The 26,738-nt window shown below is 36.4% G+C and overlaps 1 protein-coding gene across 2 annotated transcripts in view; it reads right to left on the bottom strand.

Annotated features, from left to right (window-relative positions):
* The window catches only part of kcnh8 (potassium voltage-gated channel, subfamily H (eag-related), member 8), an 83,729-nt gene that overhangs the window by 54,125 nt on the left and 2,866 nt on the right, over positions 1-26,738 (bottom strand). For both annotated transcript variants that reach the window (XM_048202334.1, XM_048202336.1), the window contains exons 2-3: positions 7,563-7,796; positions 1,713-1,844 (exon numbers count right to left, since the gene is read on the bottom strand). In XM_048202334.1, coding sequence (XP_048058291.1) covers positions 1,713-1,844; positions 7,563-7,796 — 366 coding nt within the window. The remainder of the gene's footprint in view (positions 1-1,712; positions 1,845-7,562; positions 7,797-26,738) is intronic.

Raw genomic sequence — 26,738 nt, 5'->3', positions numbered from 1 at the left:
AAATTTAACAACTTTAATCTCAAGATGGTTTTATTTTCTTATTATTGCTTGGCCCTAATCCTCTTCCGTACCTTTCTGTGCTGATTTAGAAAGGTATAAACAGAAAATCACAACATATGTTGGACGTGATCCTTATGATATGAAGAGGAGCGACTTTTCCACTGAATTGAAAGACTTCATTGCCATCAAGGAGGTAGATATAGAGAATGTAAAGCTGCCATCACGCCGTGTTCAGTTCTAGTCTGGGTTTGTTTATATCGCGCTGCCTTTCTGCTAGTGAAGTTAGGGCAGTATTTTGATTTTCTGTTGTGATTGTGAAAAATGTCGCCATTGTAGGTCATTTATGCTGAATCGAGAATTGCATCAGGAGCTCACATCATTGTTCAGGGAAAAAACTGGACGGTGTAATACAATTTTAGCCTTTTCTACTTGTAAAAACACACTAAAGCAGGCTGAGAAGGTGACGGCCGACGACTTATAGCAAATGTAATGTCACTGATTGAACCCACTCCCTACTACTCAATAAAATAATCACATTGCTGAGTGTTTTTGAAAGTTTTGTATTTTGTTTTGGTGTAATAATTAAAATTACATTTGTGAGTATGACTCTCACTCGGCTTGTGAATGAGTATAACCTGCACACAGCTACTACAAAACTGTTCACAAGCTTCTATGGGTTTGATTTTGGTTGTCATTTTTTGAAGAAAAAAAAAAAAAAAAAGTGTGTCTGTGTCTGTCATAGACTAAAAAAAAAGGGTGTCTGTCCGCTGAATGCCCTTTCGATTCTCCTCCGTGGTCATATGGCAAAGTGAATATTTAAAAAGACAACATTAAAACCACACTTACATTTAATGTTACACCCTTCCAACAAAGAAATTGATCGACTTCTGTCAGCTTGTTAAACATTTATTTATTTGGACATTTTCTACCATATGATGGCTGAAGCAGCAGCGCGTCACACTGTTCTCATGGTAACCAGATCAACATTGTGAACGGAATTCTACAAAACTGAAGTGAAAACATCAAATTACCATTCAATGGGATAAAATATCTTCTCTTCCCTGCAAACAATACCATGAAGAATGTGAATATTTAACCAAGTCAAAAACAAATAGGTAAGCAGGTATCCATATTCATTTCAGTATCAGCAGACGCAAAACGCTATAAAAGGTGACAACTTACGATATAAGTTATGTAAACGATAAAAGCTCTTTGTGGGTTCTCGGTTTGATCGATTTGAGCAACCATAAACAACGCAAAACATAAGAATTGTGTGTTTTTGATAGGATTCCTATATAGAAAAATCAGTCCCTGCCCTCCAGCCTCATTTCACGTGCAGAAGTGACGTCATGTGGAAACAACCTATTGATTAAGCAGACTTGATGGAACATTATATCTCTAAAGAACCCTAACATGTCTTCTTAGTAATTGAGTAATTGCTGACTTTCAGAAGTTTCAGAGGGGGTGTACTCATTTATGCTGTGCACTGTATATAATATATATAAATGTAATATGTATGTACACACATATATTATGTAAACACAAACTCTTTTATGTTAAACTCTTTTATGTTAATTTGACAGCGCTAATAAAAAGGCATTTAACCCCTAAAAAACTAAAATAAGTAAACATAAAAGATGGTAGAAAAAAGTTCAAATGATTTAATAATAAATTCCATGCATGCACACAGACACCATCCATCATGTACTAACCGTCTTTCTTCTCCTCAAGTATAGATTTGGCTTTGGTGTCTGTGACGTCTTTAAAAGAGGCGAGGAAAAGGACAACATCTCCTTTCTCGTTCTTGATAGGCACAATATCCAGCAGACACCAGAACACACTACCTGCAGAAGAATTGAGAGAGGCAAAATACATAAACATACATAGTCTTAAGGATGCAAGAGAAGTTTGTGGTGGCATAAAAAGTGCTGCTGCTACCTGATCTATTAGCCACATGTAAATTTAATCACGCCAACATCAAACATCACCAATTGTATTTACTTTCTTAATGCACATTCCTGGAGTTATTTTCAATGGTTCACCAGTGCACATTATTCCAAAGAAAAATACATCTGTCTTCATAATCAAAATCAAAACTTGCTCAACCTCTGAAATGTCTTTCCTTTTCTAATAAAGTCTCTAATGCCACTCTGGCTATTGGATAATGTCAACCATTAACTATTTGAGCACTGTTTTAGCAAACTTGCATCTAATTCTGCATCTAATTCTAATTCCCTGCCTTTTTAAATTAGATATGCTGTTTCACATGGGAATATGTCAGATTATAGAAGTTGCAATTCACAATGACTTTAAATAGTAGGGGTGGAGGGAAAAAATCAACTCACATATGAATCTTCTACCGATTTTCATCAAAAATTGATTTTCTAAAGTGTTACACTTCTTTAACATTGCAGTACTATTTAAAGTTATTGACACGTTAGAGTGTTATTAATCAGAATAAGCCGTGGAAAAAAAGACTTAATGCGGTGCTCACGCTGATGGACACACAGCCAAATCACGAGCACAGAAGCCGCCTCTAAAGCCGCGCACACACTTAACGATTGTAAGGCCGATTATGAATGTAAATTGATCAGAGTCAGAGCCAGTTGCGTTCAGTCTGCGATTACAGTCGGTGTTCAAATTCCATGTGTGAGTATATAAATCGGCTCCAGTCGAAGGAAACAATCGGTATGTGTGTTCAGTTCAGTCTTAGAATGTTTCAGCTAATCGTTAGGTGTGTCCCCGGCTTAAGATGCATGCGATCACGAATTTAGTTCTTGTTCACAGCTTATTGCACTTGCATGATAAAATAGACACACAATTATGTCAAAATGCCCATAGTGTGGAGTATGTTCATCCACATAGTCTGTTATGTCCTACGCGAATGTAAACAGTTAGGAGAAAATCCGATATGTAACAGTATATTAAATCTGTGCATTCATTCTTAAAGGGACAGCAGCCTCATAAACTGTTGCCATCCGTTTTATTTATGTTAATTAAAAAAAGAAAATCACTCACTGCTTTTGATTAAATCACTTTTGACTGAAGCACACAAATTTTTGTTTAGACTCTTTGTGTTTCGTAATCATCTGCCTTAGTCATTCGTTGTCACGGACACTAATTATGTTCAGCTGTTCACTCATCAATCACCATTATTATCACCAATATATTCAGTTCTGTTTTCAGTCTAGCTGTCCGGTGTTGTCTATGTAATCTTCTCACATTACTCCCATTCTACACAGACTCCATTGGCTACCTGTTCGTTTCCGAATTCAATACAAAATACTCCTCATCACATTCAAAGCACTTCATGGTCTTGCCCCCCAGTATATTTCTGATCTCATTCAAACCTACTCTCCTATGCGCACATTAAGATCTTTTGATACTGGTCAGTTGTTGATCCCACGTCACAAACACGCATCATTTGGTGGTCGGGCATTTTACATCTCTGCCCCCACACTCTGGAACTCCAGTCCGAAGCATATTCGAGACCTGTCATCAATACATGATTTCAAAACCCACCTTAAAACTTATCTTTTTGTTTCTTGCTTCTCTGACTTCTGATTGTATGATGTTATGCGTTATGCCTTTGATGTTTTTGTATTGTTTACTTGTCTGTTGTCATTTGTGTTATAATATTGTACAGCGACCTTGAGTTTGTAGAAAGGCGCTATATAAAATAAACGTATTATTATTATTATTATTATTATTATTATTATTATTATTACGTATAGCGGTGTTTTGCTTGAGGTTCTTCATGTGGATTTAAAGGGTTAGTTCACCCAAAAATTAAATTTCTGTCATTAATTACTCACCCTCATGTCGTTCCACACCTGTAAGACCTTCGTTCATCTTCGGAACACAAATTAAGATATTTCTGACGAAATCCGAGGGTATCTGATCCACACATAGGGAGCAACATCATTGCACCTTTTGACATCCAGAAAGGTAGTGAAAACCTTAATGTTATGAAGCAACGAGAATATTTTTTGTGTGCAAAAACAAAACAAAAATAATGACTTTATTCAACAATTTGAACCGTTGTCATACGTGGTAAACTCAGTGCAGGCTTCCTTGTTTACATCCGAATGCTGGCTCATTATTGCCGGATCCTGTGTCAGCATCACATGCATGCATCGTGCTGCTCACGTGTTCATCTTCGGCCAATACTGGGTTGATGTTTGGACGTAAACAAGGAAGCCTGCACTGAGTTTACTACGTATGACAATGGTTCAAATTGTTGAATAAACTCGTTATTTTTGCTTTGTTTTTGCACACAAAAAGTATTCTAGTCGCTTGTGTTCCGAAGATTAACGAGGAAGTCTTACAGGTTTCGAACGACATGAGGGCGAGTAATTAATGACAGAAATTTCATTTTTGGGTGAACTAACCCTTTAAGCCGTGGATATTATTAAATACTATTTGAACTGTTCATCTTCGTCTTCATGCCTTCGTATGCAGCTCAACTGTGACAGTCCTATTGTTTGTAATATGCTTCTTTGTTTCTATTTTTAATAGGGCTGCAACAACTAAATCAATAAAATCAATAATGAAAATTGTTGACAATGAATGTCATTATCGATTAGTCGCATCTGCCCACCATGCATGGAAAACTTCCACCATTCGTGTCAAATTACAGCACTGAATACTGCATTTCTATGGGCAAAATGCATCTAAAAATAGTGGAGGAATCAAAGTGAGCTGCTGTGGCAAAGGTATGTTATCCATGCTGCCCAAAACTTGAGAATTCTTTATTTTAAGCTAATGCATTAGCGTAACGCTTAAAAAGGCTCACCCTGTTGGCATGTTTGTTTGAAGGACAGCATTGGGCAGAATGTGGAATAGTGTGTTTTGTCAATGAAATAACATAAAAAAGAAAATTGTTTTTTTTATTGGATTAATCGACTAATCGAAGAAATAATCGGCCAAATCGATTATCAAAATAATAATTAGTTGCAGCCCTAATTTTTAAAGGGTTAGTTCACCCAAAAATGAAAATTCTGTCATTTATTACTCACCCTCATGCCGTTCCACACCCGTAAGACCTTTGTTAATCTTCGGAACACAAATTAATATATTCTAGTTGAAATCCGATGGCTCTGTGAGGCCTTCATAGGGAGCAATGACATTTCCTCTCTCAAGATCCATTAATGTACTAAAAACATATTTAAATCAGTTCATGTGAGTACAGTGGCTCAATATTAATATTATAAAGCGACAAGAATATTTTTGGTGCGCAAAAAAAAAAAAAAAAAAACGACTTATTTAGTGATGGCCGATTTCAAAACACTGCTTCAGGAAGCATCGGAGCATAATGAATCAGTGTGTCGAATCGCCTGTTCGGAGCGCCAAAGTCACGTGATTTCAGCCGTTGGCAGTTTGACACGCGATCTGAATCATGATTCGATACACTGAATCATTATGCTCCGAAGCTTCATGAAGCAGTGTTTTGAAATCGGCCATCACTATACAAGTCGTTATTTTGTTTTTTTTTGGCACACCAAAAATATTCTCGTCGCTTTATAATATTAATATTGAACCACTGTACTCACATGAACTGATTTAAATATGTTTTTTAGTACCTTTATGGATCTTGAGAGAGGAAATGACATTGCTCCCTATGCAGGCCTCACGGAGCCATCGGATTTCAACTAAAATATCTTAATTTGTGTTCCGAAAGATTAACGAAGGTCTTACGGATGTGGAACGGCATGAGGGTGAGTAATAAATGACAGAATTTTCATTTTTGGGTGAACTAACCCTTTAATATCAAAAACAAAATAAAATTGCCTGCCTTGCTTTATTACAGAAGACTGTCAGTGTCATGTGCGTAATGATTGCAGTCAGCTTAAATGGCATTTGTTTTATAATACTGTGTTGACTAAAATTATCTGAAAAACAAAATAAATTTCAAGGTTCACATTTAATTCAGTGGGATTTTTTTCTTCATTTAACTGTCTGCCATAGTCAAATTTAGTAACATACTGTAGTAACATAAAACAGTAAACTAGAATCAAATCTATGCATATATCAAATCGAATCCACACCCCTATTAAATAGCAATTCTGAACTGAATAAAACTAGTTAATTTAAATGCTACCACAGGAAGCACATCTTTTGCTTACTTGGCAAAACATTACTTCCAGTCTATTTAAAGTGCTAAAAAACCTGAAACAAAAAAAGACCAGCACATCCAAAAAGAGCAGCACCATTATAGTATCCAATTCCTATGTAGGTGTGTGCGTGAATGCTTGTTTGTCAGTCTGTATTGAGCGGTGTGGGTGTGAAACAGGGCATTTATATGTGTGCTTAGTTGTGTGTGTGTGTGTGTGTTGTCTGTCTGTGTGTTTCTCTCTTCACCAGTAGCCGTTACTGGAAGCCTCTAGGGGAATTCCGTCTGATTGCTCACAGCTGGAGAAGTCTTTGTCAAATCTCTCATTTCCTCACGAAAAAGCCTCACCATTATGGAGAAGAAAAGGGGGATGAAATAATAACGCTCTCTAGAACAAGTGCACTGGAGATGTTCCATTCAATATAGAACAAAGGGGGAGAGGAGAATGAGCACAAGGAGAAAGGTACAGCGAGGTGTTAAAACCTGGCAGCAGCATTTGATCTAAAACCTTAGCAAACTAAATGATATTTGTTATATGATATGATATGTTATGATACAATACAATATAATATACGGAGTAGGAGGAATATAACAAATATAAAAAATGTATATATTTAAAAAATATTTAAAATGATTAATATTATATACATATAATATAAAAATATTTACACTTATAGAAATGTACCATGGTGGTGTCATGGTACAGTGATGTCGCAGATCATATGGCACTTTGATATATACCATGGTATTGCTGAATAATTGATTACCATAATCATAAAACATTGCGTGTATAGGTACTGCTCAAAAATACAGCATCTATGATGGTACTTTTTTTTAGTAAAAATCCAGCGAAAGGAGAAATACATCCATTCTCCAAGCACTAAATTTACCATTAGAGCCCCTTGAATGGAAGACATGTGTGGAATGTATGCCAACCTGGATATCATATTAAGGAAAATTAATCCTAAAATTTTCATTTGTAAAGTTGACAGCATTGTGTAGTATGACATTCTTCTCATATCATTGTAAATTCCACAAATAAACTTGCACACCTGCTGGACTTTAGTTTGTAATCCGACTTTAGAGTCTCTCTGGTGCTTTTGGCCAACCAACTCTAATAAAACCATCTGCTTCTATCAACGGCTAGAGATTTCTCTTTGTAAAGGTGTGATGTAATACCTCCATGTGCTATTACTAGTGATGGATGAGATCAACCATCCATGTATTATTACTGGTCTACTTTCACAGTGGAAGTACTTCTAATGAGTTTTACAGTGATGAAGAAACACTGCAAATAAAACTCAACCTGCCCAGGTCCGAAAATAAATGTCTAAAAACCAAAACGTGTCAAAATGCACTACGCTGGTTGTTTTTACATGTAGGCCGTCCCAAGCTTTGCAGCAACATCACCAACAGCAAAATGCATCATTTAACATTCTATTTTTCTCACCACTCTTTTTGTAGAACATTATCTCCTCCTTGAGCTCGCTCCGTTCCTCGAGCGCAGAGTCCACGTGAAGAATGATGTGCTCGTTGGTCTCCGGCCCATACAGAAACTTGCATGCGCAGCTCTGCTGCATGACCTCGGTTCGGGCAAATCCAGTGAGTTCACAGAATCCATCCGAACAGTACACGATCGGGAAGCCTTTGGAGACTTGTGCATTGGCCAGGATGAAGTTGCTGTCTGTTCCAAACACAAACATCAAGCAAAAATATTAGTCTACTAATGTTTATCGTGACCAGTTATTCCATTAATAAATTGTAACTAGATGCTCCCATAAGATTTTAATATGTTTTTACCAGAGGCCATGTTGGCACAAATTTCTCATCAGCAAGAGGACAAATCAGGTTGCAAGAAGCCCTGCTATATTCACTGAAACAGATTTCACCTTGTTGCTTTCTATTTTAACTTTTAATCTCTTGAAACAGAACCTGTAACAAAACCTTCCTGCAAAGTTTAGCTCCAACCCTGATCAAACACAGCTGAACCAGCTAATTACGATCTTCAGGAGCACTTGATAATTACAGACAGTGTTGGATCAGGGTTGGATCTTAACTCTGCAGGTAGGTAGATCTCCAGGAACAGGATTGGGCACCCCTAAAGTATAACTGAAGCTGATGCAGCTTGGTCAAATCATCTGAGCAAAACAACTGAAAGCTTCAAATTGATTTGATTATAAAAAAATAAAATAAAAAATAAAAAAAATGATTCTGATTATGCAAGAAAGCTGTATATAATATCTGCCCCCCAAAATGGTCATTGTAGATATACTGTATATACAGTACCTGTCAAAAGTTTGTAAACATTACATTTTTTTAATATATTTTTTAAAATAAATCTCTCATGCTCTCCAAGGCTGCATTTATTTAATCAAAAATACAGTAAAAACAGTAATATTAAATGTTAAGCAGCAAAAACTGTTTTCAACATTGATAATAATAATAATAATAATAATAATAATAATAAATGTTTCTTGAGCAGCAAATCAGCATATTAGAATGATTTCTGAAGGATCACATAACACTGAAGACTGGAGTAATGATGCTGAAAATTCAGCTGTGTTATCACAGGAATTAATGACATTTTTAAATTTATTAAAATAGAAAACAATTATTTTAAATTGTAATAATATTTCACAATATTACTGTTTTTACTGTATTTTTGATTAAATAAAATCAGCCTTGGTGAGCATGAGACCTCTTGTTTCCTAAATTTTTAAAGTCTCTAATGCTCACCAAGGCTGCATTTATTTGATCGAAATACAGAAAAAAAAACAGTAATAGTCTGAATTTAAAATAACAGTTTTTATTTTAATATATATTTTAAAATGTAATTCATTCATGTGATAGCAAAGTATCACATTATCCTTCATAAATCATTCTAATATGCTGGTTTTAGGGCTCAATAAACATTTCCTATTATGATCAATGTAGGAAACAGTTGTGCTGCTTTTTTTGTGGAAACCATTACACTTTTTTTCAGGATTCTTTGATGAATATAAAGTTAAAAAAACAATTATTTGATTCTTTACTGTCACTTTTGATCAATTTAATGCAACCTTGCTGAATAAAAATGGTACATTTAATTTTAAATAAATAAATAAATATATAGTCACATGACCTTGCATGCCATGTCTTAGACAGAAAGCTTCAACAGCTCTACATGTGAAAGGCTTTGTTTTGTTATTTCATTGCATAACCAATTTCCTGCCTGGATAATTTTTTTGTATTCTGACTAGTTTTATTGTTTTACCCTGTCATTGTGTCAAAACAGATTAATAGCATCCACGCATCATAAATGAATACCGCAACACTGCCTTGTAAACATTTCTCGAAGGACAGCTCGTGAGCCTCGTCCCTGGATCCCCAGACTAACGCACATGAGCATTATAAAATGCTGGCATTTATGAGAAGCGTTCACGTGGCGAGACGACAGACATTCGGTGCAGAACAACTTTACTGAGCCTTGTTCTGCACACATAAGCAAAAGTAAAGTTAGACTCTCATTTATAACAATGTACGTGTTGGGGGGGGTCAGACCCAGAAAGATGAGAAAAAAAGATGATGAGAGAGAATTAACAGCAAAAAAAAAAAAAGAAAAAAGAAGAAAGATGTACATGGCAGGAAAAAAAACGGTGCTGAGAGAGACAGAAAGGGAGAGCAAAGAAAAAGGTGCAAAAATACAGAGGGGAAGAATAAATTAAAAAAGAGAGTAACAATTTTTAAGTGCTGGTTGATTGACTGCCACAAGTTAGACAGGTTGTGGAAAGTTCTTTATCAAAGCACAACATATCGGCACCAAATCAGTAATCGGCCAATATCAGTAATAATCAAGCACTAAATTAAAGGTATCACAATAGATTATGGCAAAGATTTAACCTTTTAAACCATGATTTCTTGAAGGGTGCATTACCTTAAAGGAAGACCTATTATGCCCTTTCACAAAGTCTTCATTTAGTTTTTGGGGTCTACTAGAATAGGTTTTCATGCTTAAATGTTCAAAAACACATTTTTCATGTTTTACATTATTGCAGCACCTCTCGAGTCGGTGAGTAACGCTCCATTTAGCTCCTGTCTCTATGAAGCCTCTCCTTCCGAAAAACCTAATGTGCTCTGATTGGTCGGCTGGAGTGTTGTAATTGGTCATATGTTTCGAGAGAATTTCAGAAATGTCACACCCTTTACAGGGTTCACACACATTTCTACCAATAAATTTCCATGACTTTTCCATGAGTCAAATATTCATGACCTAATGTTCTATGAAACGTCTGTGTATCAATGTAAAATAAGAATAAAAATCCATGTTCAAATGTCAAATCACAGCATATCTTAACTAATTAACAACAAGATATGTAGTTTAAAGGTTTAAAGAATTTATCTTGGCATAGTCAAATAACAAGAGTTCAGTACATGGAAATGACATACAGTGAGTCTCAAACTCCATTGTTTCCTCCTCCTTATATAAATCTCATTTGTTTAAAAGACCTCCGAAGAACAGGCGAATCTCAACATAACACCGACTGTTACGTAACAGTCGGGGTGTACGCCCCCAATATTTGCATATGCCAGCCCATGTTCCCAACATTATGAAAGGCATTAGACAAGGGCAGCCAGTAATGTCTGGATCTGCACAAGTGAATCAACAAAGTAGTTAAGCAAGCAAGAACAATAGCGAAAAATGGCAGATGGAGCAATAATAACTGACATGATCCATGATAACATGATATTTTTAGTGATATTTGTAAATTGTCTTTCTAAATGTTTCGTAAGCATGTTGCTAAAGTAATGTTAAATGTGGTTAAAGTTACCATCGTTTCTTACTGTATTCACGGAGACAAGAGCCGTCGCTATTTTCATTATTAAGCACTTGCAGTCTGTATAATTCATAAACACAACTTCATTCTTTATAAATCTCTCCAACAGTGTAGCATTAGCCGTTAGCCACGGAAACAAATATAACAGTATACAATATAACAGTATACAATATTCACATAATCCGCCGCATGCATGCCGCATGCATGACGAACACTTTGTAAAGATCCATTTGAGCGTTATATTAGCTGTGTAAGCTTTGTTTATGCACTGTTCAAGGCAAGCGCAAGCTCTGTGGGCATGGAGCACGAGAATTAAAGAGCCAGTAGCCCTGAATCGGCTCATTTATAATGATGCCCCAAAATAGGCAGTTAAAAAAATGAATAAAAAAAAAATCTATGGGGTATTTTGAGCTGAAACTTCACAGACACATTCAGGGGACACCTTAGACTTATATTACATCTTTTAAAAAAAGTTCTAGGGCACCTTTAATACAAAAGAAACGCTGACACACCAGTAAGTCGGTTAGATAAAATACTGTGTCTGACCCTAGCAACAGATTAACATACATCAATGGGAGGCAATGATGTTAAAAAAAAAAGTGTACAGTAACACTGACTGTAACTTTACAAGGTTGCGGGGCTAGAGACAAATTTTTGGAATACAAAATTTGGTAACTAAGAAGATTTAAAGACAGCTTTGCCTCCTAGTCCTATTTATCATTAACCTCTTTGGAAAACCATCAATCATCAACAAGATAACATCCCTATTTAAATTCCCCAAAAACAGTAGAGTTTATTTATTAATTTCTGCAATTTACACCTATACAATCTGCAACTGCCAGACATTACCCCATGCCAGGGTCAGAAATAAACTTTTCCAATATGGCACCCCTTCCAATTGATTTCCAGGGGCATTTTATTTATTTATAAGTGCAATTTTTTATGATTTTCTGTGTTTGTCAAATACTTAACTTTAACCAATTACTTAAGTCAATTAGAACATACAGACTGTTACCAATAAAATTCTAGCATTAACAAAAGCCATCTTCACACTGCAAAGGTGGAACAGAAGCTGCACCTGAAATAGCATAAATGTTTATTTACACACTGTTTAATGTTATAAAAATATAAAATTAACAGGAGTCATTTTTGTCAATTAATGCTTTTGATATTGTAATAATGATTATTAATGTTGATTAATAGATACATAAATATTTTTGTGTTTGGGGAAACTTAACGTCATATTCTGGCTACAAAAATAAAACAATCTTAGAACCATTTATGAATTATTTTAATGTTTTTTTACACATTAGAAAAAGAAGACTTCATTTGATCTTACCGGCATGATGAATAAATTATATAAACTGGAATAAACTATATACAGAGGGAGCAGAAAACAGGACTGATTGTGAAGCGGTCCATAACTTGGGTGTAGCACGAGTTTAAGGGCTCTCACAAACACGCCTGTTAAAATCACGGAAGCTGATGACACTGCGACATGAATCTCTTACATCCAATCTGCACTTTGTTGTTTCTTATGAGAAAATTTGTGAGTTTCAGTCAGAATTCAGACACACTGGCACACTGAACGAAACTCTTCGTTTCAGCGATGACTAATCTGAACGCTTCTGATTGGCCATCACACTCGACAGAAACGCGTGCAATTGGTTACATGCGGCAGTCAAATAAACAAAGTATGTTTACGAAGTTTCAAACTTTGTTTAACCAATATTATCACTTAAAAATATATTCTATTTAGGGCTGTCAAACGATTAATCGCGATTAATTGCATACAAAATAAAAGTTTGAGTTTGCCTAATATATGTGGGTGTACTGTGTGTAATTATTATGTATATATAAATACAAACACATTCATGTATATATTTGAGAAATATTTATAAGTATATGTATTTTTATATTTTTATATAATGTATATTATTTTTAAATAAAAATATTTTGTACATAAATAACATTTCTCTTAAATATATACATTAACATGTGTGTATTTAAACATATTAATTACACACAGTACACCCACATATATTAGGAAAACTAAAACTTTTATTTTGTATGTGATTAATCGTTTGACAGCCCTAATTCTATTACATAAATATTTTGAAACAAATTTCCATGACTTTTCCAAAACTTTCTGGTTTATTTATTTTTCCAAAATTTTCCAGACCTGGAAATTGCTGTTTTAAAATACCATGACTTTTCCAGGTTTTTCCATGACCTTACGAACCCTCATAACCGCAAGTTTCAACACTAGTTACGCAACTCTATATTGCCATAAGTTTTGGGATGCCTGCCTTTACGTGCACATGAACTTTAATGACATCCCGTTCTTAATCCGTAGGGTTTAATATGGAGTTGGCCCACCCTTTGCAGTTATAACAGCCTAAACTCTTCTGGGAATGCTTTCCACAAGGTTTAGGAGTGTGTTTATGGGAATTTTTGACCATTCTTCTAGAAGCGCATTTGTGAGGTCAGGCACTGATGTTGGCGAGAAGGCCTGGCTCACAGTCTCCACTCTAATTCATCCCAAAGGTGTTCTATCGGATTGAGGTCAGGACTCTGTGTATGCCAGTCAAGTTCCTCCACACCAAACTCACTCATCCATGTCTTTATGGACCTTGCTTTGCGCACTGGTGCGCAGTCATGTTGGAACAGGAAGGGGCCATCCCCGAAGTTGGGAGCATGAAATTGTCCAAAATGTCTTTGTATGTTGAAGCATTAAGAGTTCCTTTCACTGGAACTAAGGGGCCAAGCCCTACCCCCAAAAAACAACCCCACACCATAATCCCCCCTCCACCAAACTTTACACTTGGCACAATGCTGTCAGGTAAGTACCGTTCTCCTGGAAACCACCAAACTCAGACTCGTCCATCGGATTGCCAGACAGAGAAGCGTGATTCGTCACTCCAGAGAACACGTCTCCACTGCTCTAGAGTCCAGTGGCGGCGTGCTTTACACCACTGCACCCAACGCTTTACACTGGTGATGTAAGGCTTGGATGCAGCTGCTCTGCCATGGAAACCCATTCCATGAAGCTCTCTACGCACTGTTCTTGAGCTAATCTGAAGGCCACAAGAAGTTTGGAGGTCTGTAGCTATTGACTCTGCAGAAAGTTGGCGACTTCTGTGCACTGTGCGCCTCAGCATGCGCTGAACCTGCTCTGTGATTTTACGTGGCCTACCAATTCGTGGCTGAGTTGCTGTTGTTCCCAATTGCTTACACTTTGTTATAATATCATTAACAGTTGACTGTGGAATATTTAGTAGTGAGGAAATTTCATGATGGACTTAAATATAGTGTATGTTCCTGGATGAAAACTCAAGGCTACAATCGAGGCGTTTTGGGGAGTTCAGAAACAGTCCTTACTGATATAGAGAATAACTCCCTTTGGAGTTGAATCTGTGCTTTGTAACTCTGCAGACCTTTTTTCATGCTCAAACAACAACACACTAAAAAAAACATAATAGGACCTCATTAAAAATGCATGTCAGGAAATTGCTGTGCCCATGTAACAATAGCAAAGACACACAAACTCTCCGGTATAAAAACCTACTAATCATTCAAATCCATTGTAAAGAACTCTCTGAGCTCTAAGCAACATCCCAGAAATCCCCCTTTACTATTACATTCATTTTTTTTCTCATTCAGTCTACTTTTTCTATCACAGATTTCATAGGGGATTTGTATATACAGTACATTATTATACCTAAATTAACATTTGTTGTATTCTAAATTATTAGTAGTCCAAGTGTATAATATTGATAAATTGATTATTGGCTACATAGCATAAAAATAATTAACGGCTTATATTTCAATAACAGAATTTAATAAATAAATAAATAAATAAATAGAAGATTTTTAATTGAACACGCCAATAATGTAAAAAAAAAAAAAGATAGATGAAAAATATTATGTTGGCAACTATAATAAATAAAATAAGATTAACTTGTTTATATTTTATTTTATTTCAATTAATATTTATTTTATTTCCAATAACATTTTTTTTTGCTTGTGTATGCCATCTAATGTGGTATAGATTAAGCACTGTGACAGAATCAATAGAGAAAAAACATACAAAAGTAATGATTGACAATAGTAGTAGTTATAAATTTTTTTTCACAATGGTTGACATTGATGCATGCCAAAGTGGCCCTACTAGCCATACGGGTTCTACAGTATACAGACAGCACATCCCAGAAGAGAAATCTTACTGTCCATCTTCTCACTCCAAGGTCATAACCTCTGGGCCAGCAGTACGAAAACAGCCGGAAAAGAAAATATATATATATAAATATATGCGCACAATGTATACGTTTAATGTGCAATATGTGTCCTTATCCTATCCACAGACACGTTTTCATGTGTGAAGTCACAGACAGCATGTACAAACAAAAAAAATAATAATATATATATATATATATATATATATATATATATATATAAAAATCCTCTCTTATTTTCATACCAGACCTCATGTGGTTTACTCTGTCAGTTTATGTTTAATTGGACAGATTGAATCCAGGCTGTAAAAACAGGGCGTGTGCGAAAAACTGCATTTCAACACTGAAAAACAGGCAGAAAGATGGAGGGAAAAAGGGGGTGAGGCAGGAGAGAGAGGGGGGAATGTCCACATTTCTCGCCTGCCCCAGATTGCTGTATAAAACACACACAAACACACACACACACACACACACACACACACACACACTTCCTCCCTCTGTCCCCCTCTTGTGAGCCTATGTCCCAAACAGGAACACCTGAGAGCTATTTAAAGAGGCAGTATGATTAGTGAAGGGAAGGAAGAACGCAAGGAAAAAGAGGAATGGAGAGGACTGGTTGAGAAAGAGAGAGATGTTTGGGGGAGGGAACGGCAGGACAGATGCTGGAACCTTCTACTGCAGTATATGCTGTCTTGCATTTGAAGCCTCTTTGTCAGAAAGGGAGTTAACTCAAAATGAAATATCCAACATCATTTACTCAGCCTCATGTTGATCCAAATGACTTTCTTTCTTCTTCAGAACACAAAGACACTTTGAAGAAGATTTCAGTGATTTTTGTCATTACAATGAAAGTCAGTAGAGTCCAAAACAACATTAGACCCCAGCACTGACTTTTATTGGACAGAAAACACAAATGGACACATTTGTGACTTCCCAAACACTCCCTCTACCCTCCATTGGTCGGACAAACAGGAAGCTCTGCCTCAAACCTACATAATGTGTTGCTATGTCTGGTTATTGCTATTTATTACAAATGGCTCCCTTAAAGAGAGGGAGTATTTGAAATCCTGTCATTAAATAATCACCCTCATGTCGCTCCAAAACCGTAGGACCTTAGTTCATTTTCGGAACACAAATTAAGATATTTTTGATGAAATCCGTGAGCTACCCGGCATCCGATAGACTGCCATATTTAACAAGTTATGAAGTAATGAAGTAAAATATCTAGCTTCCGCCAGACCGCCTTCCATATTCAAGTTACGAAGAAAGTGTAAACTGGCGTCGCATCAGTTACGCTTTTCCATAAGTTGAATAGGGAAGGCGTGGGATGTAGCGCAAATGTTTTGAACTGCAAGAGTTTTACTGGCGAAAGCTACATTTATTTTACTTCAGAACTTGTTAAATATGGATTTTTTTTTTTTACACAAAACGCTTCACTTCAGAAGGCTTTTATTACCCTGAAGCTGTGTGGAGCACACGTTTATGATGGATGGATGTGGATGGAGGCACTTTTTTCAGCTCATATTCGTGAACCCTGTTCCCTGCCATTATAAAGCTTGGATGCATCAGGATAATTATTAAAGGTGCCCTAGAATTAAAAATTGAATTTATCTTGGCATAGTTAAATAACAAGAGTTCAGTACATGGAAATGACATACAGTGAGTCTCAAACTCCATTGTTTCCTCCTTCTTATATAAATCTAATTTGTTTAAAAGACCTCCGAAGAACAGGCGAATCTCAACATAATACCGACTGTTACGTAACAGTCGGGGTGTACGCCCCCAATATTTGCATATGCCAGCTCATGTTCAAGCATTAGACAAGGGCAGGATGTCTGGATGTGCACAGCTGAATCATCAGACTAGGTAAGCAAGCAAGGACAACAGTGAAAAATGGCAGATGGAGCTATAATAACTGACATGATCCATGATAACATGATATTTTTAGTGATATTTGTAAATTGTCTTTCTAAATGTTTCGTTAGCATGTTGCTAATGTACTGTTAAATGTGGTTAAAGTTACCATCGTTTCTTACTGTATTCACGGAGACAAGAGCCGTCGCTATTTTCATTTTTAAACACTTGCAGTCTGTATAATGCATAAACACAACTTCATTCTTTATAAATCTCTCCAACAGTGTGTAATGTTAGCTTTAGCCACGGAGCACCATCAAACTCATTCAGAATCAAATGTAAACATCCAAATAAATACCATACTTGTGCGATTAGACATGCTGCATGACGAACACTTTGTAAAGAACAATTTTTAGGGTTATATTAGCCGTGTGAACTTTGTTTATGCTGTTAATGGCAAGCGCAAGCTCAGTGGGTGGGGAGCGTGAGATTTAAAGGGGCCGCAGCCTAAATCGGCTCAAAAAAAATCTATGGGGTATTTTGAGCTGAAACTACACAGACACATTCAGGGGACACCTTAGACTTATATTACATCTTTTAAAAAGACATTCTACGGCACCTTTAATATTTCTCCAATTGTGTTCATCAGAAAGAAGAAAGTCATATACACCTAGGATGGCTTGAGGGTGAGTAAAGCTTGGGCTAATTTTCATTTGAAAGTGAACTAATCCTTTAAAGGCTTCAACAAACTTCAGTTAAAAAAAAAAAAAAAAAAAAAAGAGGTAATTATATGACCATTTTTTTCCAAGGTCATAACTGGATATATCTCTCTGAATTAAATGTGATGTCAAACGTTTCATTGCATACCGCATACTGCTTATCATACTATTTGTAAAAAAATAAAATAAAATAAAAAACAGGAGGTGTACACAGTATATAGTGCACAGTATATACACTAAGCCATAAGTATTCAGACTCTGGGGTATAGAAGGCTTATGATTAAGTATGTTTTTGGTGTGGCCCTGATTTTGCAAGCTTTGAGAGCTTGACTGTCTTCTTGTTCCGAATCCTATTTCCTTGAAAGAGTCCAATGTATAATGCATCTTGTATAATATCTTGTGCTGACATCTGAGAACAGGTTTGAGCACAGAGAAAGGAAAAAATATTTGACTTCTCCTATACTGACATGAAATAAATGTGTTTTTATGTATTACAGAATCTCAGTAAAAACAACCGTTTTAAATACTCAAGCCTAATGAGCTCTACTGGCATGATAGAGCTGACAAGAAACTGAATGCACTAATTTAAAACCATCTGTACATGGTGCTAAAATCGTTTCAGCAATAAACGAAGCAGCAATTCCACTGGAAGTGTTTGAAATCGCTACATCGCATCTAATCGGTTCAGTCTTTTTATTTGGCTAATCTTGTTGTGGTTACATAATCCTTTGTCACAGTCTCAGCAGGGTCCTTCAAATTAAGTTTCAATTCATGCTTCGTGCCAAAGCACAAAAAAGTATTCTCAGAATGTTAATAAGACAAAGGAAGACAGCAAGGTCTGAAAGTCTAGACTGTCACGATTCTGGAATTCCATTCTCTGAGACTCTAGAACAGTGAGTGAGTTCCATCTGTATTCTGGTCCGACACGTGCGGATAACTCTGCTGAAACTGCAGAGTCCTTCTTCATGGTGTATTATTGTTGTCATATTACGCAAAGGTAAAAGACCACACTCCATGTTCCATCTCTTCGTTTCCCTGCATGCTTTCTTCCATCTCTTTTGTTTTCCCTCTTAGGGTTCCAGTCCCTCTCTCTCTTCCCTAATGATGACTGATGAGCTCAGTTTCAGCTCTGTGTGAAGTTCAGTGAACAACAGAAGAACAGCACACTGACATCTCTATCCCAAGTTCAAACAACAGACATGCATTGTTCTCCCAGACTAAAGCTGCAATTTCACCATCTTTCAAACCTACAGATCTGTTCCCAACCGGAAGAGATGCAGCAGACATGCCAATTTCCTCATTTTGTGTCTGATACGTGTTGAGTTCACTGGCAGTGTGATTATGCATTACATGCAAGAGTGAAGCGCCTGAAATATCTCCATTACCTGACTTGGGCGTCTAACCCTCCGGTTCGTAATTTTACCAACGGAAGCATCTACTTGAAGTGTTCTTTTAAAAGGACTCATCCAAAATTACTCTAAATTACTCTTTCACAGTTAACCACACTCTCGTTTTCCTTGGGTAACACACAATCGCAAACGCACGCAAACCGGTACACACACACACACACACACACACTGCTTTACTGTAATTACCCACCATATGCTGTCCTGACAGGTACCTGCGTGAAAAGAGTATTTCGTCTTGATGGAATATTAACGCTTAGCAGCGAGCACACACATTACGACGCTGCAGAGGGTAGTTATAGCTAACATGTATAGCTTCTCTTGACAATAACAAGTCAGCATGCTTTCTTATGTAACTCATATGTTGCACAAAATTATGAGGTAAAGGGTGTAATTTGTGGCATTTGCTAAGGAAAGCATCACTTTTTCTATTTCTCAGAGCCATTTTTCAAAATTCTAAACCCAATTATTAAAGGGATAGTTCAAATTCTGTCAATTTACTCACCCTTGTGCTGTTCAAGCCTGACTATGTACTGTGGAATAAAAGTTGTTGTTTTTTTAATGGGGTCACATGTTTCTTTGGACCTACCGACTGTGATTGAATGGGCAAAAACGTTCTTTAAAATATCAGCAAAATACTTTAAATCTAGGGCTGGACGATATGGCCAAAATTTATATCACGATATAATTCTTAATTTCAGTCGATACGATATAATTCCGATATCGATATGAACTATATAATAGCCTCAGAAAAACTGCCAAGAATGGCCACAACGGATGTCTGTACCTACAACCGTCTGAAAAATGAATTTGCCAAATCTATGAAATCTCTTCCTATAAAACTATATAATATTTTAGAAATAAAAACAGTACAAATAAATTTATGTTCAGCTTTTATTTGCATTTAGCCTTCATACAAACATAAAAATAAACATAAGACTCACTCATTTTTTTGTAATATTAATATCTTTAACATTAAACTATAACGTAGGCTGATTTTATTATTCTTAAAGGGTCATGAAACCCCAAAACACTTTTGAGATGTAAACAGGTATAGGCTGCACATCATTGAAAACACTAAAGGTACTCAATGTTATTAATAAGTGAAAAATAGTTATTTTTGCATTTTTCAGAGCAATTTCTGTCTTCCTGTTTGAAAAGCTGAGTCGGAGCAACGTCACAAAATCTCACGTAATCGTGTACTTTCGGCCCAAGTATGGGCATGGTCGGGCATGGTCGAACATGCTGACGTAGACCGTTTCGAGCGAATCTTGACATATATTCATGACATAAAGCTCATTTAATCCAATCACTGCGCTGTAGTATGCATACGATTATAATTGCGGTATTATGCATGAGGAAGCATCACTTCTCTCGCCTCGGTCTGTTGTCATTCAGAGACATCGGGTGTTTGTTTCCTCAGTGCCACAACACAATATGTTTTCCTGAGACGCGACCAGAGCAGAGGTTTTTGTGCATGTGGATTATTTTGCTGTAATCTACAGCACAAATGGAAAATATGTTCGCACGAGATCGCATTACAGCGGAGAATTCAAATATCACAAGTGCTGTTCATTCACCTCTGCCTGCTCTAGCTGCGTTCAAACACGCGAGCCGTAGGCTGTTTACCTCAGCACAGCAGCACGTGTGTTGTTTGTATTTTGCTCGCGATGCGGTCAGAACTGGAGTTTGAATACGAACACATGAAAAATATGATTGTTTTTATGATATACAGGCGGAGCGCGCATATGCTCGGTTTCAGCGCGGAGCTCCGCGATGAGTTTAATAACACTAGCCACGTGGCACATAGCTCATACAGAATAAAGTATCCGTGTTTAAAGTTTTTATTTCACACATTCTCCTGCACCAAACATTAACCAGCACGGTGTAGGTATGCACACATATTTTCATCAAGTTGTGGAAGCTTGTTCCGTCGCATTTGCATCAGGTGTACTCATTTTGTAAAACTTGCCGCGTTCGCGTTTGGTTTGATGTCTATGGGTTTGATCCAACTGCAGAGCACTGGCTGGTGGCTGCGTGTCTCTGTGGTGTACGTCATCACGCAAATAGCCAATCGCGTTCTGCTCTTTCTAACGGCTGCGCCTCAAGTCAGTGAGAAATGCTGTAATGTATATATCGAAATACCGGAAATGTGTTTAAAAATCATATCACCGTTATCGAAAAAAAAATATCGCGATATATATTGATATTGAATTATTGTCCAGTCCTATTTAAATCATGCAGTTTGTTTAAGAAAGGCAATCACAAAAACATCCTTTAGGCTTATATTAAAAGAGACTGCCTAGCAACCACCTTGAAAACCAAAGTAAGTACCTAGCAACTACATAGAACACCGTGGCAATGACTAGAGTCTAAAGAGCGGAACCGTATCTGCTTGTTAAGTCGTGATGTAAGGAATACTGTTTTGGGTTCCAAGCCTCTACTTGTTTCAATTGAGAAAACTATATTGCATGCATTGGTGTCCAGGGTGCCAGAGACTGTAGTGTACACCTTGAGTTTTTAAGGTGTACACCACAGAACAAGTACCGAAGGTTTGGTACATACCTCTGTATTGAAGTCACGGGTCGGTATAATACTGCGGGGGAAATTTAATAATTTTTTTTATTAAACAGTGGTTTATTGAACAAATTGTGTCTCTCTCTTTAAATAAATTCAATTTTAATTACCATTTTCTTAGGGGTAAAAAATCTAACTCAGCAAATGCTGTAGACTATAGGGTAAACGTACCTATTAAGCCCACCAAAATCTACATTGAGACATTTTTAGCGCACAGGATATTGGTTTCAGTACAAAACGTTATGTTAAAATAAAATATTAATCTCTCACACAATAATATTTAATTTTATTCTAAATGACAAAACCATTTTAAGATGTACATCATTAAATGCAAAAAGTCTGGCTGTGCTTAATGGGTACATTTTTGTACCCTTTAAGCACACCACTGTTCCCAATAAGCTCACAAGATTTTTTATTAAAAATTCTTGTTTATTTTAAACAAACTTTTTAAAGAATTTAAAATTTTTTTATCTGAATGTTTTATCTTTCAATCATACACAAAAAAAAAAAAAAAAAACCACTACGGCCGTCTGGCGGAAGCTAGTTATTTTAGTTTTTAGTTTTAAATTTAAACTAAACTTTAAAAATAATTTATATTTTTAATATGGATATTTTTCTTACACAAATGCATCGCTTTGCCTCAGAAGGCCTTTATTAACCCCAAAAGCCATGTGGATATCTTTTATTATGGATGGTTGCACTTTTTTGGGCTTCAAAATCTCATCCTCTATTTACTGTCATTATAAAGTTTGGAAGATCCAGGAAATTATTGAATATAACTCCGATTTTGTTTGTCTGAAAGAAGAAAGTCATATACACCTAGGATGGCTTGAGGGTGAGTAAATCATAAGGTAATTTTAATTTTTGGGTGAACTAACCCTTTAAGGCTGGGAAAATGAGTTATTAATCATTTTATAAAGATTAAATTAAAGTGACAACCATCAGTTAATTTTTGTCTGTTTATGAAGTATTTACAGAGACGTTTAATGTGGATGAGCATACTGAGCTTAATTGGAGCAGCAACAATTATTAATTAATAAATAATACATTACATTTAAAGGACATGACTTTACAAAATAAATAATCTAGGTCATGTATTAATTTTATACATATTTTAATATCAACAACTATTATTGACAATATCTATTAAATTATACTTTTCCTTATTGACGTCACACTGAAGCTGTGTGATTTTAATAGTAGTGCACCATTTAAGTTCACCTAAAAATAATATGAAGTCTTTAAAAATTGCAGCATTGTAAAACCACAGACCATCAATAAACTATAAATTTATAATATTATGGATCTAAAAGTATAAGTGTTGCTAAAACTATCTTTTGGATCAAACTGTAATTATTTCCCACATACAGTTTCCAGGTTATAATATGCAAAAGTCTAAACATTAATTTTGCAGCAAGTAGTTTCACTTACCCAAAATTAAGTCTTAACCACCTTAAAAATTCACATTTAAGGAGCTCCTCTTCTGGTGAAAGTTTTCAGACAGCTTTCAAAATGGCCGCCAGACAGTGCGAACATATGGATACCCATATCTCAGTGTCCAATGGTCTTATTTTCTTGAAATTACAGGAGGTATGTAGTAACAAACACATCAATTGGTTAAGACATCAAGTAGGATAATACATTATTTTCTTTTATCTATTATTGTTTTTTAATCTGAGCTCAAAGATTGTAGTGTGCTTAATGGGTACTTGAGCTTAATAGGTACGTTTACCCTATACATTAAACCTTTTCTTGCACATTACTGTAATATTAAAGGTCACAATTAACAACAGAGCCCAAACTATTAAATTCAGTCGCTATTTATTTTTAAATATAATAAATCAACACTCAAATAAAAAAAAGGTAACTTAAAAATTAACTTCTAAATCTAATTCTAAAATTATTACTTCAATTCATTTTTAAAATACAATCATTTGAGTTGTCATAACTTGTTTTCATGACAAATTTATTTAAACATTAAATAATTAAGACATTTCTAACAGGTAAAGTAAATATAACAAATATATAAGCTAATATAGTGCATATATTTAGTGAAATGCTCCATTTCTTTAGTGAACTAACATGCTGTGGACAGTAAATGACTTGCCTGAGGTAAATGCAATGTTACGTGAGATTGCTGGTTTATTAATGGTGCTAATGGTTTATTATTGTATAGGGGTGTAACGATATATCGCAAGTACGATATTTCGCGATGCAAAAATGTTACGATATGTATAGCAGAGTGATATCGGTACTTTTACGATATGACAGCAGTCTAATCTTATTGGTTGAGCTGCTGACGTGACGTACTCTGCAACATGGAGATAGCAGTGAGAGAAGCCGGGTTGTCACTGCATATTAAGGGTGTGTTTCAATCAGCTCTCTAGTTCAGTAAGTGTTTCCCACACACATCGAATCTTGCAAGCAGGTTTAAACGCAAGCGCTTTGGATAGATGGAGAAGCGGTGTGGTCGCGCCTTCCACGTGTTTTTAGACGCAATATGTGAACGTCCCTTAGGATTCTTAAAAAAAAAATTCTGTGACAGACAGACCTATTCAGCTGTTCAACTGAATACAGAAGGTTTTTATTAAAGGTGCTCTAAGCGATGTCACTCGTTTTTAGGCCAAAAACATTTTTTGTCACATACAGCAAACATCTCCTCACTATCCGCTAGCTGCCTGTCCCCTGAACACACTGTAAAAAACCGCGGTCTCTGTAGTTGCCACAAGCTCCGAAAACAGCAATAAAAAACAAACTGGTGCAGCCTGGACCACGAAACATAATAAACATGCTCCAGCCAATAACCGACAAGAATGATTTTAAATGCGCGTTCATGACTGTTTCAGGAAGCACGGAGGAGAGGAGGAGGAGGAGGAGGATGAGGAGGAGGGAGGGTCTAGCTAGCCTCTGTTTTGTTTGACAACACTTCGAACGTCAACAGGAAGTTACTCCACCCAGGATCGCTTAGAGCACCTTTAAACCTTGAAATGTGATCTTGTGACGTAAAACAAAGAAAATTATTGAAATTTGTTAATGTTTTTTAAATAAATCTTTTTGAATTTCAGTTTCATTTTGTTCAAAATATCGTGATACGTATCATATCGTGAACTCCGTATCGAGATACGTACCGTATCGTGACCTGAGCGTATCGTTACACCCCTATTATTGTATTTCCGTGGTTGAAACACTGGTTGAGAGATTACACGCATATCTAGGGCTGCGTTCCACTCCAATTTTAGACACGTACTCGTGAACTTTCCTAAGCACTTCCCCATGGTGGAATCCCTGCCGCAATTTTTAGGTGCGTTCCACTTCGTGAAGTGGGCGAGGTAAGTTTATATGGACAGACCCTTGTCCCCTCGATTTTGGGAACGAGTCTACTCTGATGTACACTTCAAGCAGCTCTATATCCCACAATTCAACTTGATTGTGACATCACAGTAGATCGCGCTTAACTGAAGTGTATGATATATTAACTATGTTGAGATTCAATCTCATAATACTTGTAGCTACCTTATATTCACAGTCAAAGTTTATACTATTGATATTTTGTTTCATTTGTGTAATTTTATTTTTCTCCAACAGCTCATATACCTCTAGGATTTTATATATATTCTCCAACTTATAAGCATATAAAATAGTGCATAAAACAAATTCATAAGTACAAAAGGGATTGAAATAATAAATCATCTCCATAGTGAATTCCGAGTGATCAAGGGCTTAGTGCATTTCATTTAAACCTCCAGTAGTTCCACCAGTAGTGGGCACTCGTGCAATGTAAGGTGATGTACAATGATGTACATCCAAGTCCACGAGATAGAGGGAAGTTAGCGATTGAAGGGCATAAAAATTTGGAGTGGAACGCAGCCTAGGTCATCTGTTCGTCTGCCTGCCCCCTTCTGGATTGGAGTGTGGATCGCCTGTGACTGACCATATTCATCGTCTAACTGCATGAACCAAACTGTGACGTCTGTTCCATACAAGTTCGGGATGAATTCATGTACAGTTACACCCCTAATATAGGATTTATTTTTGTTGACTGAACTGAAGGGAAACAAAATGGAAGGGAGAGGGGCACAGGATCAGACAAGGTTCCTGATCACAACCTCACTATATGTTTAAGTGCTGACCACAAGACCAATGGATCTGACTGGACACTAATATTTTAACAATTCATAAAAGATCAATCACTTTCCGGCCATCTGAGATTTCGGTATGGAGATAAAGGTAAGGATCATAATTTTTCAGTAGTATTACAGCACACTTCTGTTTGCTTTTGGCATATGATAGAATGTTTGGACACAGAAACAAACAGCGATGCTTGACGTCAGACTGGATATCAACCACACCCTGGCAGCAACCTAGCTCACCTCAGCATAATGGTGGCAAATTTTGTATGGGCCAGCATCACATTATCCTCACAAATAATTTGGCTTTGCACAGCACATACAAAATCAAAACTGGTAACAGTTCTGCTTTGGCTTGAGTGAGTGTGTACTCTTTGTGTCTGTGATGTAATGAACACAACATCTATTATACAGAAGAAAAAAATAAATAAAAATTATTATATATATATATATATATATATATATATATATATATATATATATATATATATATATATATATATATATACACACACACACACACACACACACACACACACACAGCCTCCTGTTAATGCTTTCCACATGTGTCATTTTTGGAGAGCCACCATGGATGACGCCTAATGGGATGTTCTCTATTATCTCCCCCTGTGTCATTGTTGTCACTTTCCTTCCAATATGACAGGCACTATTTCCAGCCATTCTTGTGCTATTCTCAGCCACGTTACCTGCAGCAGCCAAGGTGTGACAGCCGTACAGGTAGTCTGCCCTGAAGGACAAACCATAGTCACATGGGTATATGCCATCATGGTGTGGTAATATATGGACCCAGCAGCCCAGAGGACACCGTGTCCCTTGAGAAGGATTCCTGTGGTGGGAGCTCTCTTTCCTAGTGCTAAAATAAATCAGTCTCGG

Source organism: Megalobrama amblycephala, linkage group LG9 (genome assembly GCF_018812025.1).
Source record: "Megalobrama amblycephala isolate DHTTF-2021 linkage group LG9, ASM1881202v1, whole genome shotgun sequence".
In the NCBI taxonomy this organism is placed as follows: domain Eukaryota; kingdom Metazoa; phylum Chordata; class Actinopteri; order Cypriniformes; family Xenocyprididae; genus Megalobrama; species Megalobrama amblycephala.
The sequence above is the reverse complement of the archived record's forward strand: the minus strand, read 5'-3'. Positions and strand labels throughout refer to the sequence as shown.